Source organism: Gambusia affinis, linkage group LG21 (assembly GCF_019740435.1).
Source record: "Gambusia affinis linkage group LG21, SWU_Gaff_1.0, whole genome shotgun sequence".
Taxonomy (NCBI): domain Eukaryota; kingdom Metazoa; phylum Chordata; class Actinopteri; order Cyprinodontiformes; family Poeciliidae; genus Gambusia; species Gambusia affinis.
Genome location: NC_057888.1, coordinates 7,066,081 through 7,081,539, shown reverse-complemented (window position 1 = coordinate 7,081,539; position 15,459 = coordinate 7,066,081). Strand labels below are relative to the sequence as shown.

Sequence of the window (15,459 nt, the reverse complement as noted above, 5' to 3'; positions counted from 1 at the left end):
TTCTTATATTAACTTGTGTTAATATTGGTCATATTTGATGATAAATATTATATAATGGCCAGTCTTGTTTCTTAACATACAAGAATAATAAGATGCTACAGCATAAAAAAAACTGGATTATGTTTATATTTTATTTTACAAACATGGGCCTTTTTTTAGGTCTTAGCTAGTTTAACTAATGTGTTAGCTTGCATCTCATTCTGCTCTTCTTTAGTAATAAAGAGGAATAAAATGTTTTTTCCAGAATTATTTAATGGATTTTGTTCGATCTGGTAACCATCATGTATTTAATTTCCCTTTGGGATCAATAAAGTATTTTTAAATTTGAATTGAACCCCAAAAAGGCAGCTTTTCTGCTTAATTTATTTTTATTTTTTTTTACAATAATTACACATTTGAAGAATTTTTTTACTTTATAATTAATTGAGTGAAGGTTATTTTATTCAAATTTTATAACATGGCGCTCTCTTTCTCCTGAGCAGATCCGGGAACTGGTACCTGAATCTCAGGCCTACATGGATCTACTGGCTTTTGAGCGCAAACTGGACCAAACCATTATGCGTAAACGCGTCGACATCCAGGAAGCTCTGAAGAGACCAATGAAGGTAAATACAAATAACGCTTTTTAAAAACTTTTTAGTGGTTTTTTTTCAGCCATTTATACAGCACCTGCACTTTTATTTGTGATTATCATTCCGTACTAAACTGTGCTCCTGATTTTGCCCTTGTGTCAGCAGCAAAAGCGTAAACTAAGGCTCTATATTTCAAACACGTTCAACCCAGCTCGACCTGACGCTGATGACTCTGATGGCAGCATTGCATCATGGGAGCTGAGGGTAGAGGGAAAGCTGCTGGATGATGTAAGTTTCATTTTATGCTCCCAAACTGTTTTGCTGTTTATAGTTAATTATTATTTGCTTATTAAGTTTTTTTTTTTAGAGGATTTTGGCAGGTTGAAAGTAGAGCTGGGCAATGTGGCTTAAAAATAAAATCCCCCATTTTTTTCATACTATATTGGATTTCAATAAAAATGTACCCTGCCTTATTTTCTTAAAAGGAAATTGCAAATGACATAAGATACCTCCTGTGAGTTGTATTAGCTAAACAAATTTTTGTTTAGTTATGAGAAAATAGTCATAATAAAGACGCAATTTTACCAGAGAAACTTTGTAAAATTACATGAAAAAAGTTGTTTTAATGTAAAAAACATTTTTTTGTTGAAGTTCTCATAAAATTACGACTTAATTTTTCTAATGTTGCCATTTTATTTTAGTATTAAATCTTTATTCTCATATTACTGTAAATGTATTCCTGTAACATTATGACTTTATTCTGATTTATTTTTAAAAATTGGAGCCTGACTGTTATATTCGTCATAGAGTTGACCTGAACTCGCAGTTCAACTAAATAGAAACTGTAAAACAGCCTCGTAAAACAAGATGGTCGCCTTTGGGATTGGTGAATAAAAAAATGCAGACTTTTAAAAAAAGTCACCTTTAAAAAAAAAATAAAAAATGTATCAATAAAATCTATTTATTGCATTTGAAAGTTGTGTTTTTATTTTGTAAGTTAAATGGATGCGTATTCTTTTATAAGGCTTGTGATTAAACCCAGAGCTCCTCTGGGCTTTCAGTCACTTTCTTTATTGATGTACTGTAATGTGTTGGCTGAGAGTATAACATGACTAAATGGTGAGAAAAGGCAAAATGATTTGCTTTGTGCTATAAGATCTGACATTCATAACAGGGGGAAGCTTTCAAAACCCACAAAAATTTTCAGTGAATCTCGAAGGAAGTGAACCATGAGAACGATTACCATGTTATTTTCACTCTTTGTGGTTTATCTGAAGTAATGATGCGATGGGAGAATTTATGAATATGATCATTATTTATGAGACCCAGGACATGAAATGACTGTTTTTGTCTGTCTGTTCTGCAGCCGGGGAAGCAGAAGAAGAAGTTTTCTTCCTTTTTTAAGAGCTTGGTGATCGAGCTGGACAAAGAGCTGTACGGTCCGGACAACCACCTGGTCGAGGTCGGCACACACAGCGACTTTAACCCACACAAACAGGAAGGTCACACAGCATGTGGTCTCATAAAGGCCAGAACAATTTGACCGAAAAGTAAAAAATCAGATTTTTTCATACCAGATCCGATTCATAATTTCAATCAATTCTTTTCGCTTTCTTTTCCAAAATATAAATTACAAATTTTCAAAAGGTGGCTTTTCTCCCAATCATCCCTTTTGTAAATTGCATGACAAATTATTAGGCTTTTGTTTAATTACAAGAATAGAAAATCAGAAAATTTACAAAATAAAGGCGTAATTTCACTAGAAAAAAGTCATTTTAATATTTTTGTGTTGCAGTTATCATAAAATTACTACTCTATTCTCCTGATAATAGGACTTTATTCTGGTAATATTAAGACTTTATTCTTGTATTATTTTGCTTTTGTCATAAGACTTTATTCCCGTAAAAAACTGCAAAAGCTTGTCCCTAATATTCATTTGTAGCATTAGTTGCATTCAGAGTTTAAATAAATAGAAACTGTAAAACATTCTTCGGCGTGCTGATGTCACCCAAGGAGTTAATTGCTGTTAAAACAATCCAAAAATTAAACCTACAAAAACCAAAATTTTAATTAATCAATAAAATCAATTTAGCAACAGCCTTAGTCCCTTGTTTCTGTTCACTTAAAGTTTTTACATTTTTAACAAAACTGTCAAGAAAAGATAACAAAAACATTTGAAAAATCTGTCCTTTAACCAAACAATTCAACCCTGAAGTGTAGCTGAAAAAATAAGAGGTGTGGGAAAAAAAAACAGCTTACTCTTTGCTGCCAAAGCTTCTGCCTTCTTATTTCTCTAAAAAAAATAATATCTGACCAAACCTTAAAAGACCCAATCAACCAGAATTAGCACAATCTGCGCTAATGTTGTTGAACTCAAACTCAGTATTGTCAGAAATGTTACTTGTCCTTTTGAAGAAGTCAGCAGATCTGGTGAGAAACAGGACACTGTTTTACTTTAAATGAATCACAATGTAACGTCTTCGTGTTACGTCTCGGATTCGCTCAGCTTCTCGCCAAGAATAAACTCAGGAAAACTGACACAACTCTCACGTCTGAACTGTAAGTAAAGCGAAGAGGTGGTCGGCCCGACACCAAGAGGCCGCCAGCAGGTCAAGAAACAGTTCAGCTCATGACACCCCCTTAAAACCACAGCTTGTTAATGTTTCACGTCACTTATTATGAATGTGCAACAAAGGACATGTTGTTTGATGTAATCCTGAATGAAGAGAGACGGTTTAGCAGGGGTCTCAAACTCCAGTCCTCGAGGGCTGCAGTCCTGCAACTTTTAGATGTGCCTCTGCTGCAGCACACCTGAATAGAATAATTAGGTCATTAAGGCTCTGGAGAACTGGTCTACACAAGGAGGAGGTAATTAAGCCTTTTCATTCCAGTGTTTTTTACCTAAGGCACATCTAAAAACTGCCGGACAGCGGCCCTCGAGGACTGGAGTTTGAGACCCCTGGTTTAGAGTCTCACTTTACTGATGCCAACAGAGGAGCAACACATTAATCATACAAAAATGTGCAGAAGTTTTGTAACGTTTAAAGTTCTCCTCGCCTTTAAATGTTTCAGGGGATTTTTGCTGCTTTTCTCAAATTTTTAATCTGGAACATTGAGGTAACTGGAGATTCCCAGTGGCTGTTTTAGTTCTAAAAATTGATAAATTACTGCAGTTTTATTTTGTCTAAAAGGAAAATCTGGGGGGAATCTTGCAATTTATGTTTTGTTTAGCATCTACATTCATTTTTTCAGTTATCTTTGTTACTTTTTTGAATTTTGTTTAAAGAAATAGGAACAAATTGTCACTTTGTGACAATTTCTTTGTAAGAAATTATTTAAATAAATTTAATTCAACAGTGCATCATTTATTTCAAACGGAAATTAAATGTCTTCAAAGAGTTGTTGTGGATGGTGATGTGATGTTATGCCAGTCAGTGTTGCAACAAACCTAAAGAGGCCTCTGACTGAAGACTATCTCTATTTGATTGTCTCATGGATGACAAGATAACAGTTACAATAAGCATTGCTAATCCACCTCATTTGCTTTTGCTGCTTCTCTGTAAATCTTTGTCTTTGTCTGGCTGTCTGGTGAGAAATCCAGGCAGAGAGATGTTGGAGTAGGGGATAAGATCCTTGATAAAGTACCTCAAGATCCATTTTAAACTGTTTTTTTTTTGTTATGTGACGGAAGTTCTTCCTCATCGGTTAAGTTTAGGAGTCTTTTTGTGTGTGTTTTAGTTATTTATTGAAACCAAAAAGCAAAAACAGAGCAATACTATGAACTTGGTTAGATACTGTTAAAATTGCCAGAAACACGACTCTAAAATTTTATGCTCTTAATTAAAGTGGCAGTATCATTTAAAATGAACATTTTTGAGCTTTTTGTCATGTTATGCTGTTATTCCCTCATCAAAAACATACATGGAGTGTTGCTTTGATTCTGACATGCATGTTTGAGAAATCCTTCCACCTCCATGGCAACCATTCAAGGGAGTTAAGAGAGCAACCATGTTGTGATGACTTCCTGAAGGTGGAGTTTCAGAAATAGCAGGAGTTTTTAAAAGAGACAATTTCAAGGCGTTAAATTACAAAGTCAAATTTCTTTTAAGTCATATTTTATATATAACATTTTTATAACAACTGAAGTGTGTAGTAGAATGGCAGTATGTGACTGGAATACATATTAAAACAAACTAAAGAAAGTCTAGGCTTCCACCTAAAATCCCAGTAGTTTTATTAGGTTTGTCATTATGTGATAAAAAAGTGAAAATGTGGTTTTTTTACTGTAGGTAGAGAAAATGAGCCGCAGCGAGACCATTTAATTTCAGTCGTTAGAGACTCAAGGTTTGACTTGGATTGGTAAAATAATGAGTTGTGAACATTTCTTGGCTACGCTCAAAATCAAAAATCCAACTCAAACCCTCAATAAAATTAAAAATGATGTATGAGTGACTGAAAATACAAAAATGCCAACTTTTAATTTGACAAACTGCAAGTCAGCGGTGCTGTAAATTCTCCTTTTGCTCCGCCGGGACAACATTCACACGTCTTGAACAGTTTGTTCCATTACCAACACGGAGTGTCTCTGCGCCACATAAAGCACTGGATCGGACTTTCCAGCGCCGTCAATGGTCAAGGTCAATGATAGTTTCCCTCATTGAAAATTCCCATTTTGTCATGTCTGGCTAAATGTTGAGGAACAATGATCCCATCTCGCCTGCTCGTCATCATGCTTAAATTGGAAATAATGCAGGATGAGAGGCAGAGCAGCACGCAGATTTTTCCTCCAACAGCAGAAAAATTGCTTTTTTTTTATTTCAAGTACACAAGGTTGTTTCAATATGCAGATGGTGGAAACGGCAGCCTGGTTTTTATAAACAAACAGCAGATGCCCTTCACTCTGCATCTCCATAAAAGTGTAAAAAAACAAAAAAGGGAAAGAAAAAAATCCACTTCAGGAGTTTCAAAGTGAAAATGTCGGCCTCTCAAGGTCCCTCATTTTTATCAGCCCGACTCTCAGGTGCTTCTCTTTAAGTGATTTTCAATCAAAGGAATTTCATCCCCCTCTTGAGGTGCATTCAGTGCTGGATCTGCTCTGAGAGCAGCAGCCATTGGTTGAAAGAAAAAAGTGGTTTTTATGCATCTGAGAGGAAAGAGAACTGAATCTTGCTGAAGTCTTTCTGTTATTAGTTTTCTGCACTTGTTTTATCATAATTTACGTTCACGCTTTCATCTACGTTTTGGGCTGCAAAAAAACAGGAAAAAAATCACCCAAAGTTACATCTATAAACCCTTTTTTATAAGAAGACAAAAAAAATCCTGGCTAAACCTTTGCTGTCTTGTGTATGACTGCTTTAGAAATATTTAACCTTTATCAAATAGTGCTGCCTGTGAAGGTCATCGCTCTGATTATTATGTTTTAATAGTGAAAGATTTCCACTGTGTTACAGCTGTTTATATACATTTCTTTCTAAAAGATCTGAAAACTTCAAAGCAGTTGCAAAATCTCAGTCTGAAAAATCCAGCCTTGAGTTTCAGTGCATTTATATATATTTAAATATATTTAACAAATATATTCCCTCTACAAAATAACATATGTTTAGAAATCACTGGTCTCACTGCTAAACTTACTTTCTGTCAGTAGATCACACCGCTAACTACAATGTTAGATGCTAACGCCAAAGCACTACAGCAACATGGTGTTCACCAGAAGCTAATGCTAAAGCGCTAACTTCTGTTTAAATTATACCTTCCCTTGAAAGACTAAAAGTGCAAATTTAGCTTTAGCTTTATAACTTATATGTTCGCAGACATTATATTTATATTTTGTTTTCTGTTGATCATGTATTATTTTGTTTCTGTCTGTCTTTGAAATAAAGTTATGGGGGAAAAAAGAGAGAGAAAGAGAGGAAATGAAACCTGTGTCTTCAGCGCCTTCAAAATAAGAGCATGAATATTAATGTCTAACTTGAAGCATTCTTAGCAATCAATAACCAAAACTTCGACATAGATGTCAAACTTTATTCAACTGAAACCTTAGAAAGCAGTAAAAAAAAAAAAAAACTAAAAGTAAATTAGCTTTTTGGTAAAGTAAATTTTCAAAGTTAGCTAAAGTGCTAAACAAAAAAAATTTGCTTTGCTATTAGCACATTAGCAGAACTTTTTTCCACTGCTTTATTGTTATACTGCTGCTTATAATCTGCTTCTTCCAATTCAACAGTGCTTATTCTTCTATGAAATATGAAAGGTTGGAAAGATGAATTAATGAATATTTCTACTGAAGTGAAAACATTACACCATACCAATATAAACCACTATAGTATCATGTAAGTGCTATAACAGTATTGTTTTTAGATTCCTCTAAATTTACAGTTGATTTTAGATTTAGAGAAATGATCAAAATGTTTGTTTTAACTAAAAAAATTAAATGCAGGTAATTATTAAGATAATTGAGAGTTTACAATGTTTTGATCATATTTGACATCCAACAAGTGGAAATAATTGACCAACTGAGTCTAATACGGAGTCTGTGACAGATTATTGTTGTTTTCAGTCGTCAAATAATAAACATTATGTTTAATAATAATCTAATCTGGTGATGCCAAATCTCTCCAGAGCGTAATTCAAACTTTTTTGTGAAATTAGGTTTTGGTCTGTTTGCTCTTTTAGTGGCACCGCACACCCACCACTCAGGAGACAGACGGTTTCCAGGTGAAGAGACCGGGAGATGTGAGCGTGCGCTGCACCCTGCTGCTGATGCTGGACTACCAGGTGAGGGCGCCACAGATATCTGACATGTACAAGATGGCAGAACTATTTTGAATAATCTGATATGGATTGTCTTTATAGTTTTTATTAATCAAAATGTCTCTGCAGCCTCCCCAGTTTAAGCTGGACTTGCGCCTGGCGCGCCTACTGGGCATCCACACTCAGACTCGCTCTTGCATCATTCAGGCCCTCTGGCAGTACGTGAAGACCAACAAGCTGCAGGACTCGCATGACAAAGAGTACATTAACTGTGACAAGTACTTCCAACAGGTACAGCATATTACAGAAAATTAGACTATTAAGGGCAAATAAACAGCAACATGAACTGGACAGCTTTCCCAAAATATATAAAACCCTTAGAAACTGGGAGTGGGCATTTTTTTAATAAAAAGTGATAAAGATGGCCAGGTGCAAAAGATAAAAAAAACATGGGATATGTAGACTTTTTGCAATGCTATGACTGAGTGTTATTAACTCAAAAATAAAGAGTGTTTGACTATGTAGCGATAGCACAGAAATCTAGGATGAATAGCATCCTTCAGGTAAGATAAAAATTAATCTTTCATCACTGCAGCCTAATTTTTCTTTATAACTTTTGGGAAAAACTGACTTGTAATTTGAAGGTAGGTAATCAGTTGATAACAAAATTAAAATGGTAATAAATCTTTTTAACTAAATTGCTGGCATGAAGCTTTTTGTCCTCACTGATCATTTCTAAAATAATAAATGTTGTTTCAACCCTTTTATAATTAAAATTACATTTTTTTATGTAGAAGTTATTAATTAGAACTCCACAACTTCCTGTTTCAATAAGAAGTAAACATAAGAAAAAAAAATAACCAAAGTTAAGAGAGCTGCAGTAAGAGAGGCATTTGGGCTTATTAAATTTCAGTAACCATTAGATGGCATCACTTTCTGTCCATTCATCACAAACATAAATATTTTGATTTTGCTAAGCTCTACTAAGACTTTAACTGATATGACAAAGATAGATAGATGGGTAGATACAGAACTGTAAATGGGTGACCTCTGGGTCATCATAGGTTGTACTTTAAATGTTTATTTTTGAATATCCTTATCCTGCTCTACAGATTTTTGACTGTCCTCGCTTGAAGTTCTCTGAGATTCCTCAGCGCCTCACTAACCTCCTGCTACCGCCTGACCCCATTGTCATCAACCATGTGATCAGGTACAGACTCCTACTAAATCAAAGAAAATCTTATCTCTCTGTTTCCTCTTGATTCACTCATTCTCTTGCTTTACCCTCAGCGTTGACCCCAACGACCAGAAGAAGACGGCCTGCTACGACATTGACGTGGAGGTGGAAGACCCCCTCAAGAGCCAGATGAGCAGCTTCCTCCTCTCCACCGCCAACCAGCAGGAAATCGCCTCCCTAGACAACAAGGTGAACGTCCTAAAGTCTTTGTTGGTACCTGTCTTTTTTAGTGAAGAAACCTGTTAAATTACATACTTTTTAACTTTTCTAAGTATTGTTGGTCACCCTAATAATCTGAAAATAAGGGACACGAATAAGTTCACATTTTATATTGGAAACTTTGATTTTAACTTTAGTTCATTTGGATTGAATTTATATTTCTCCCTTTTTGCTATGGCAATTGGGGGCTTGTCCGGGAAACAAAGTAATTAACATTTATTGTCTCATTTCCACTGAGTGTTACGGCACGTGTTGGTGTGGTTCAGAATGCTATTTTGTGTGTTTTCATTTGTAAAAGCGGCCCATACTGATGCAAACAGCACCATTCCTGGGCCACCTTCAGTAGTAGGTCCATAGTAGAATGGTACGGTATGGTTAGAGTGGAACTACTGATGTTACTGATGGGGGACAGTAAAACGCATTGCTTGTGACAAGCACGAGACAAACTAGATCGTTAGGTTAGAATAAACCCCGTCTGCTGAGTGAGAGTCTAACTAGTGGCGGAAACGCTGTCCTGAATACGCCAAACAATAAAATAGCGTACCAACCCACAGCAATCTGTGACGCTCCACTCATTAGAAACAAAGTATATCAGTCTGGAAAGGGATACAAAGCCATTTCTTTCTTTGAGACTCCAGTGAATCACAGTGGAAGTCCTCATCCACAAACAGAGAAAAAATCGAAGAGTTGAACCTTCCCATGATTACTCAGAAAGCACACCAACAACTCATCCAAGAGATCACAAGATTTCTTAGAACCATATCTGCAGCTCTGATGTTCCACAGTTAATTTCAGTGTTTATGATCCAACAACAAGAGAGAGTCTGGGCAAAAATGGCATCCATTGGACGTCTCAAATACAGAAATCACTGCGGACCAAAGAAACATCTGCCACTGCTATCCCAAAAAATATCTTGATGATCCCCAAGAGTTTGGGAAAAATATCACGTTGAGTGACGAGACAAAAGTGAACGTCTTTGGCAAACTTCTGTCCTTTTACATCTGCCGTAAAATTATATAGTCAATAGTGTTGGTAGTGAATACGAACACAAACTCTTCTTTCTATCAGTTTGTGATCTTAAACTCAAACACAGTTGGATTATTCAGCAGGAAAATGATCTAAAGCATGCCAGCAAGCATGAATGGGTCAAAAATGCATCAAAATGAAGCATTTGAAGTAGGCTAGTCAAAAGCTGGACTTAAATCCATTTGAGATGCTGTGGTATGACATTTAACAGGTCAGAATTATAGTAATGCAAAATACTCACTGCCAATGACTGCTAATACTTCACCGGAATTGTTGCTGTCAGTTTTGGCACAAACAGTGATTAGATTTAGGGGCAAATACTTTTTATGTGGAACTGTGTAAATAAAAACCCTACATTTTTTCTAGATAGTGAACAATATAACATCCAATTACCTATTGAATTGTTTTATGAAATGATGGTTGGAAAGCAACATATATGAGGTCTTGGGATGACTCCAGAAATTAGACGTGTGAAATAAAATTGCAGTCATAAGTCAATAAAAGCTGAAAGATTTTTGAGCCAACTTTTAAATGGGCTACATTTTATTAGGTTTTTTTTTAATGGTTTTAGCTGCTTTGTTTTATCTGGGGGTTGTGGGAGGTTGTATGGTTATTATTTCTGAAAGGTTTCTTTTTTTATGTCCAAGTCCTTTTTCTGTTTCATTTAGAAAACCTGGCGCTGGTTATTTCATTATGTGTAGTTTATGTTTCTGCCTATCTGGACTCTGTTACTGTTTATCACTCATCTGTTGTTCATTTGGGAACCGGTTTCTCAGTAGAGCCCCTTCCTGGTAAATCGTAAAGCTCCTTCATGGTAGACGTTTTTTGTTTTTTTTTACATGAAAAGGATTGCAGAAGCATTGCTGGTTTAATGAGGCTGCAGTCCACTTTGGGGGACGTCCTGCTTTTAAGTTCAACAGAAAACCATTCTTTGTAATATATGTAATATGTAAGTATGGTGATGATGTTAGAATTTTTATGTAATATCTAAAAATTTCTTCTCTCTGTTTTGTTGCTTTGTCTGTCTTGTCTTGAACCCTGTGATACTTCAGCACCCAAAAATATTGGTTTCCCATAAAATATTAAAATTATGACATCAATTTTGGCCGTTGATGTGGCGGAAAATTGATGAACAAGTTTACGTAGCGATAAACATTTAATTCCTTGAAGTTATTTTAGAATGAGTCACGTAAGACTTCTAATTTTTAAAGCTAATTTTGAATTAAGCTGCCAAATTGAGGAAGTGTTGTCAGGTCAGAGGCGGTGAAGGTTCACTCTTCTGGTTCAGAGGTTTGAATCTGGTGTTTCTGTTTTCCAGATCCATGAGACCATCGAATCCATCAACCAGCTGAAGATCCAACGGGACTTCATGCTCAGCTTCTCCAGAGATCCCAAAGGCTACATCCAAGACTGGCTCAAGTCCCAAAGCCGAGACCTCAAGGTTCTACATGCTCATCCATTCATACATCCATCTGTCAATTCCATTCATCTTTTTGCCTCAATGCTGTTGAAATATGCCTCATAAATATATGGCGAACTTTTGAATTTTATTATCTTCTGCTAAAAGGAAATAACTCTTGAGCTCTGACTGTGGAACAACATCGAGCAACATATGTAAATGGCGTTCATTTTTCTCACTTGTGCTGCAGCTGATGACCGACGTGGTGGGGAACCCTGAGGAGGAGCGGAAGGCGGCATTTTACCACGAACCCTGGTCCCAGGAGGCGGTCAGCCGCTACTTCTACTGCAAGGTGAAGAAAGCCCACCCACTGGCTCGTCTTTTATAAGATCTCTTCTTTTTCTTCTTCTGCTAACTCGCTGTTCTCCTGACAGATCCAGCAGAGGAGACAGGAGCTGGAACAGGCCTTAGCAGTCCGCAACACCTAAAGCAGAAGGCTGAAGTTCTGCCTCTGGATTTTGAAGCTGTGTGTGTGTGTGGGTGCGTGTGTGTGTGTGTGTGTGTGTTTGGAGTTTGTGTGTGTGTGTGTGTGTGTGTGAGGCCAGCAGTGAAGTCTAGATCTTCAGCTGAACCTAAAGAAGTCCACATTCAGTTTGTCAACAGTTTTGAAGCTAAATAGGACTCAACAGCGGTTTGTCAGACCCAGATATGAATGCACTTCCTGTTTGAAAAGACCATGAAGTAATTATCGTTAGCAGCACTGTTGGCCCTCAGAGGCTCGGCTTTGTAAATATGTCCCGCAAAAACTGTCGACCAGCTGCTCACACACCTCCCTATTTGTTCTCTGGATGAGTCTAACTACGCACACTTTTTTATTTGTCCTCATTTGAATCCTATTTTTTTAAGGGTTAATTAATAACACCAGCAAAATATGAGATTACAGTTTTCTGGGTGGCTGCAGATTATAAAATATTACGTGTTGGTTGCATTCATCCTTTATCCACTATGTTTTGTTTGCTTAAAAAAAAAAGAGAGACAGAAAAGCAAAACTATTACAGCTATCAGCAGTTTATGACAGAAGTTTATATACACTCATCACTGCCATAAGAATTATATTAACTTTGTTCCATGGTGAATAGTTTGTATATTAATTTCTCCTTGGTGAACTAATTGTTTAACAACTTTAACTTTATAAAAACAAGATTTGGGAAATTTCAAGTTAATACAATTTTATCTAATTCACACAAGGTCAAAACTACACATACATCCTCTTATATGCATACAAATTATACATTTTAAAAAACCTAAAATTAGCATCATGATGAATGTGTATAAACGTCTGAACAGTACAGTTGCTGGAAAAAAATAAGTTGTGACGATCGTATTGCTTTTTTCTTCCTTTAATCATGTCACTGCGGTGAAAATAGGGGGAAATAATCCCTTTTGTGTGTTTTTAAGATCAGTGCTTCGAAAGTTTTACCAAAGGATGCTACAAAAAGAAGTAGAGAACAAAAGAAACTGGACAAAAACACAGATCTGAGTTTTTAAAAAATATTAATAACTGAACAGTGTTAGTAGTTAAGTCCAGGTCTGTTGCATTTTACATTTTCTGTTATACATGGACAGAGAAGGGAAAAAAAGAATAATGAAGGTTAGTTTGATGGAGTTTTGAATGTAAATATGTTTTGGTGTCCAGCTGTACAGTCCACATCCGTTTGGATTACATGTTGCAGAATGGGAGCTCCACTGGTTTTTAATTATTCCCGCTTTGGGGGTCGATTTATTTTAGTCTTACTGTGGGAGCTGTAACAAAAATCAGTCTCGGTAGCTGCAACAGAATATAATCTGCACCAATCTCATTTTACACGTTTTTCTAATGACCTGTATGTATATGTTGTACTGTCTATTAGATTATTTGTTTTTTGATGGGAGGGAGGGTTACTTTGCACTGTGCTGTAAACTCTTTGTCGGGACTCTCTTTATTGTGGGTGAGACCCTCTTTATTATCCCAGCGTACACAAAAATCGACCTATGCATGCTCCATGACATGGATCAATACATCTGATGAGACTGTCCGTGTAAATATTAAAAGGTCTGCATACAAGTGTACGTAGCCAAGGCTAGACTCGGTAAGTTTGCTGATAGCGCCTTCTGGAAATTGTTTTTTGCCAAAAAAAAAAAAAAAAGAGACAAAAAAATAACTTGTCCTACCAGCAACTAACTAACTGTAGGTGTGAGGCGTATGTTTTCATTACTGGGACTAGGTTATATTCACTGCACTCTGTAGGTAGCTGTAGCTAGGAAATCAGTCCCTTGTCTCACCTGGAGTGTTTCTTTTTCTTCTTTTTTCTTTTTGTTTTTATTCATAGCATGTCCAGGACATTTATAACGTTGTCACTTAATCACTAACCCCCTCTTGTGGAGGACACCTAGAGCTGCAACTCCTCTACAACAGAGTCATCACTACTGTATTAGTCTGTCACCTACCTATCCCTGTCCATACTGTTGCATGTGGGTCTGAGGAGTGGTAGCTACTCTCTCTTTGTTTACACTTAGGGTCACCGACAGGAGGTTAATAATAATAATAAATAATAATGCTGTATATCTCTAAAGGGTTTCATGATCATGTTCTGTAAAGAAAAAGGGGAATACAGCTGTAACATTGTGAGACAGCCTGGATGTAAATAAAGAAGCGCTTGCCAAAGTTTGTAAATGCCATAAGATGAGAAGTCTCTTTTGTTATTCATCAGTTTTCTACTGCTTAAAAGCTACATGTTAATTTATTAGTATGATTTTAAAACCCACATTTTAGAAACTGATTTGGAAAAATCTTCTTTTGCCTGATTGTTTTTGTTACTAATATGAATTATTATCATTTTCATTCTTAAAATGCCAAAATTTCCACTTAACTTTATATTTTTGGGGCTCTGATGTAATTTTTAATCATTAAATGATTGATAGTTTGATCGTCTACTCAGTACTTGAGTAGACTTTTTACCAAATGCCTTTTTACTCTTACTTGAGTAATTTCTTGAACGACTAATTTTTACTTTGACTACAGTAAAAAAAAAAGTGAAGTGGGGCTACTCTTCTTTTTGGTTATCTGCCATACTCTGACCAGACGTTAATGTTGATGGCCTAGAAAGATTTGGGAATCCAAGATGATTGGAAGAATATAAAGTTTCAGATTTTTTTTCCATCTGCTACTCGTTGTGTCGTCACATAAATGACTTTACCTCAGAAAAATGTTTCAGTTCCGGCTCATTGGTGGGGTCTGCTTCCTGCAAGAGCCTGGCGCTGTTTGGAGGCGGCAGACAAGAGTTTTATTGTTCCTGATGGAAGCAGGTGGAGGCCCTCCTTTCCACTGTGACCTGCAGCGGAGCTAGAGCACCTTGCCACCTCAGAAAGAGCCTCTTTCACTGCGCTCCAGCGCTATTCTCCTGAGCCCACGGCCCCTCTTGGGGGTGAGGGAGGTTAGCGGGCCTCTTTTTGCTGCATCAGCAATGAGGCTGCATGAAACGAGGCATTCAGGGTTCTCCACAATCCCAGCGGCGGGGGTTAACCACCTAATGCCGGAGCGATCATTGGCTGAATCGGCCTGTCGTCTGGGCAAAGGGTTCATGTCTGTACCAGGGTGGAGACTTTAAAGATTTAACGTGAGGAGAGAAGGCGGGGCGTGGAGCTGAGGAACAAAATGTTCATCAGAACCAGAAAACTGACCCGAAAATGGTTCCTGAACTTCTCTACGCCATTTTTCAGCACAATCAAAAATAATTTTTATGAAATAATGGATTTCTACTTTGTCTTTGACCTGAAATTGCCATCAGATATTAAACACATTTAAAATACATGTAAATTTAGAATTTAAGACAGGGAATAAATATTGAACACAACCAGAAAAAGCTCCTAAAAGGATTAGAAAGTCAAGAAAATAGTAATTTAATCCATATTTGTGACCTTAAGTAAACCTCTGCAACCCTCCTCTTTTTATCAAATACTTTCTTGGATGGCTATTTTTTAAAATTATTTTTACTTGACTAAAAATAGTGCTATTCTTACTTGAGTACAATTTTTGAGTACACTTCTGTGTGTAGAACAAATAAATAAAAAAAACAAAGGAAAATGGAAAATGCTGCACAGATACAAAAACTAAAGCCAATATCGATATCTGATAATAATGTTGTTTTGGCCTAATACTGATACTTACCAGATATTTACAAATACAAATAATATCAATAATAAAAAAAACAAGTTGCTGA

The 15,459-nt window shown here is 36.4% G+C and overlaps 1 protein-coding gene across 10 annotated transcripts in view; it reads left to right on the top strand.

Moving 5' to 3' along the window:
* Positions 1 to 13,918, top strand: part of smarcd3b (SWI/SNF related, matrix associated, actin dependent regulator of chromatin, subfamily d, member 3b) — a 49,844-nt gene extending 35,926 nt beyond the window's left edge. For 6 of the 10 annotated variants that reach the window (XM_044103876.1, XM_044103870.1, XM_044103869.1 and 3 more), the window contains 10 exons: positions 483 to 605; positions 735 to 860; positions 1,939 to 2,034; positions 7,242 to 7,343; positions 7,449 to 7,610; positions 8,432 to 8,529; positions 8,610 to 8,745; positions 11,120 to 11,242; positions 11,451 to 11,552; positions 11,635 to 13,918. In XM_044103876.1, coding sequence (XP_043959811.1) covers positions 483 to 605; positions 735 to 860; positions 1,939 to 2,034; positions 7,242 to 7,343; positions 7,449 to 7,610; positions 8,432 to 8,529; positions 8,610 to 8,745; positions 11,120 to 11,242; positions 11,451 to 11,552; positions 11,635 to 11,688 — 1,122 coding nt within the window. In that variant the 3' untranslated portion in view covers positions 11,689 to 13,918. The remainder of the gene's footprint in view (positions 1 to 482; positions 606 to 734; positions 861 to 1,938; positions 2,035 to 7,241; positions 7,344 to 7,448; positions 7,611 to 8,431; positions 8,530 to 8,609; positions 8,746 to 11,119; positions 11,243 to 11,450; positions 11,553 to 11,634) is intronic. The other 4 variants (XM_044103877.1, XM_044103871.1, XM_044103873.1 and 1 more) reach the window with 1 other exon arrangement.
* Positions 13,919 to 15,459: the final 1,541 nt, after the last annotated feature.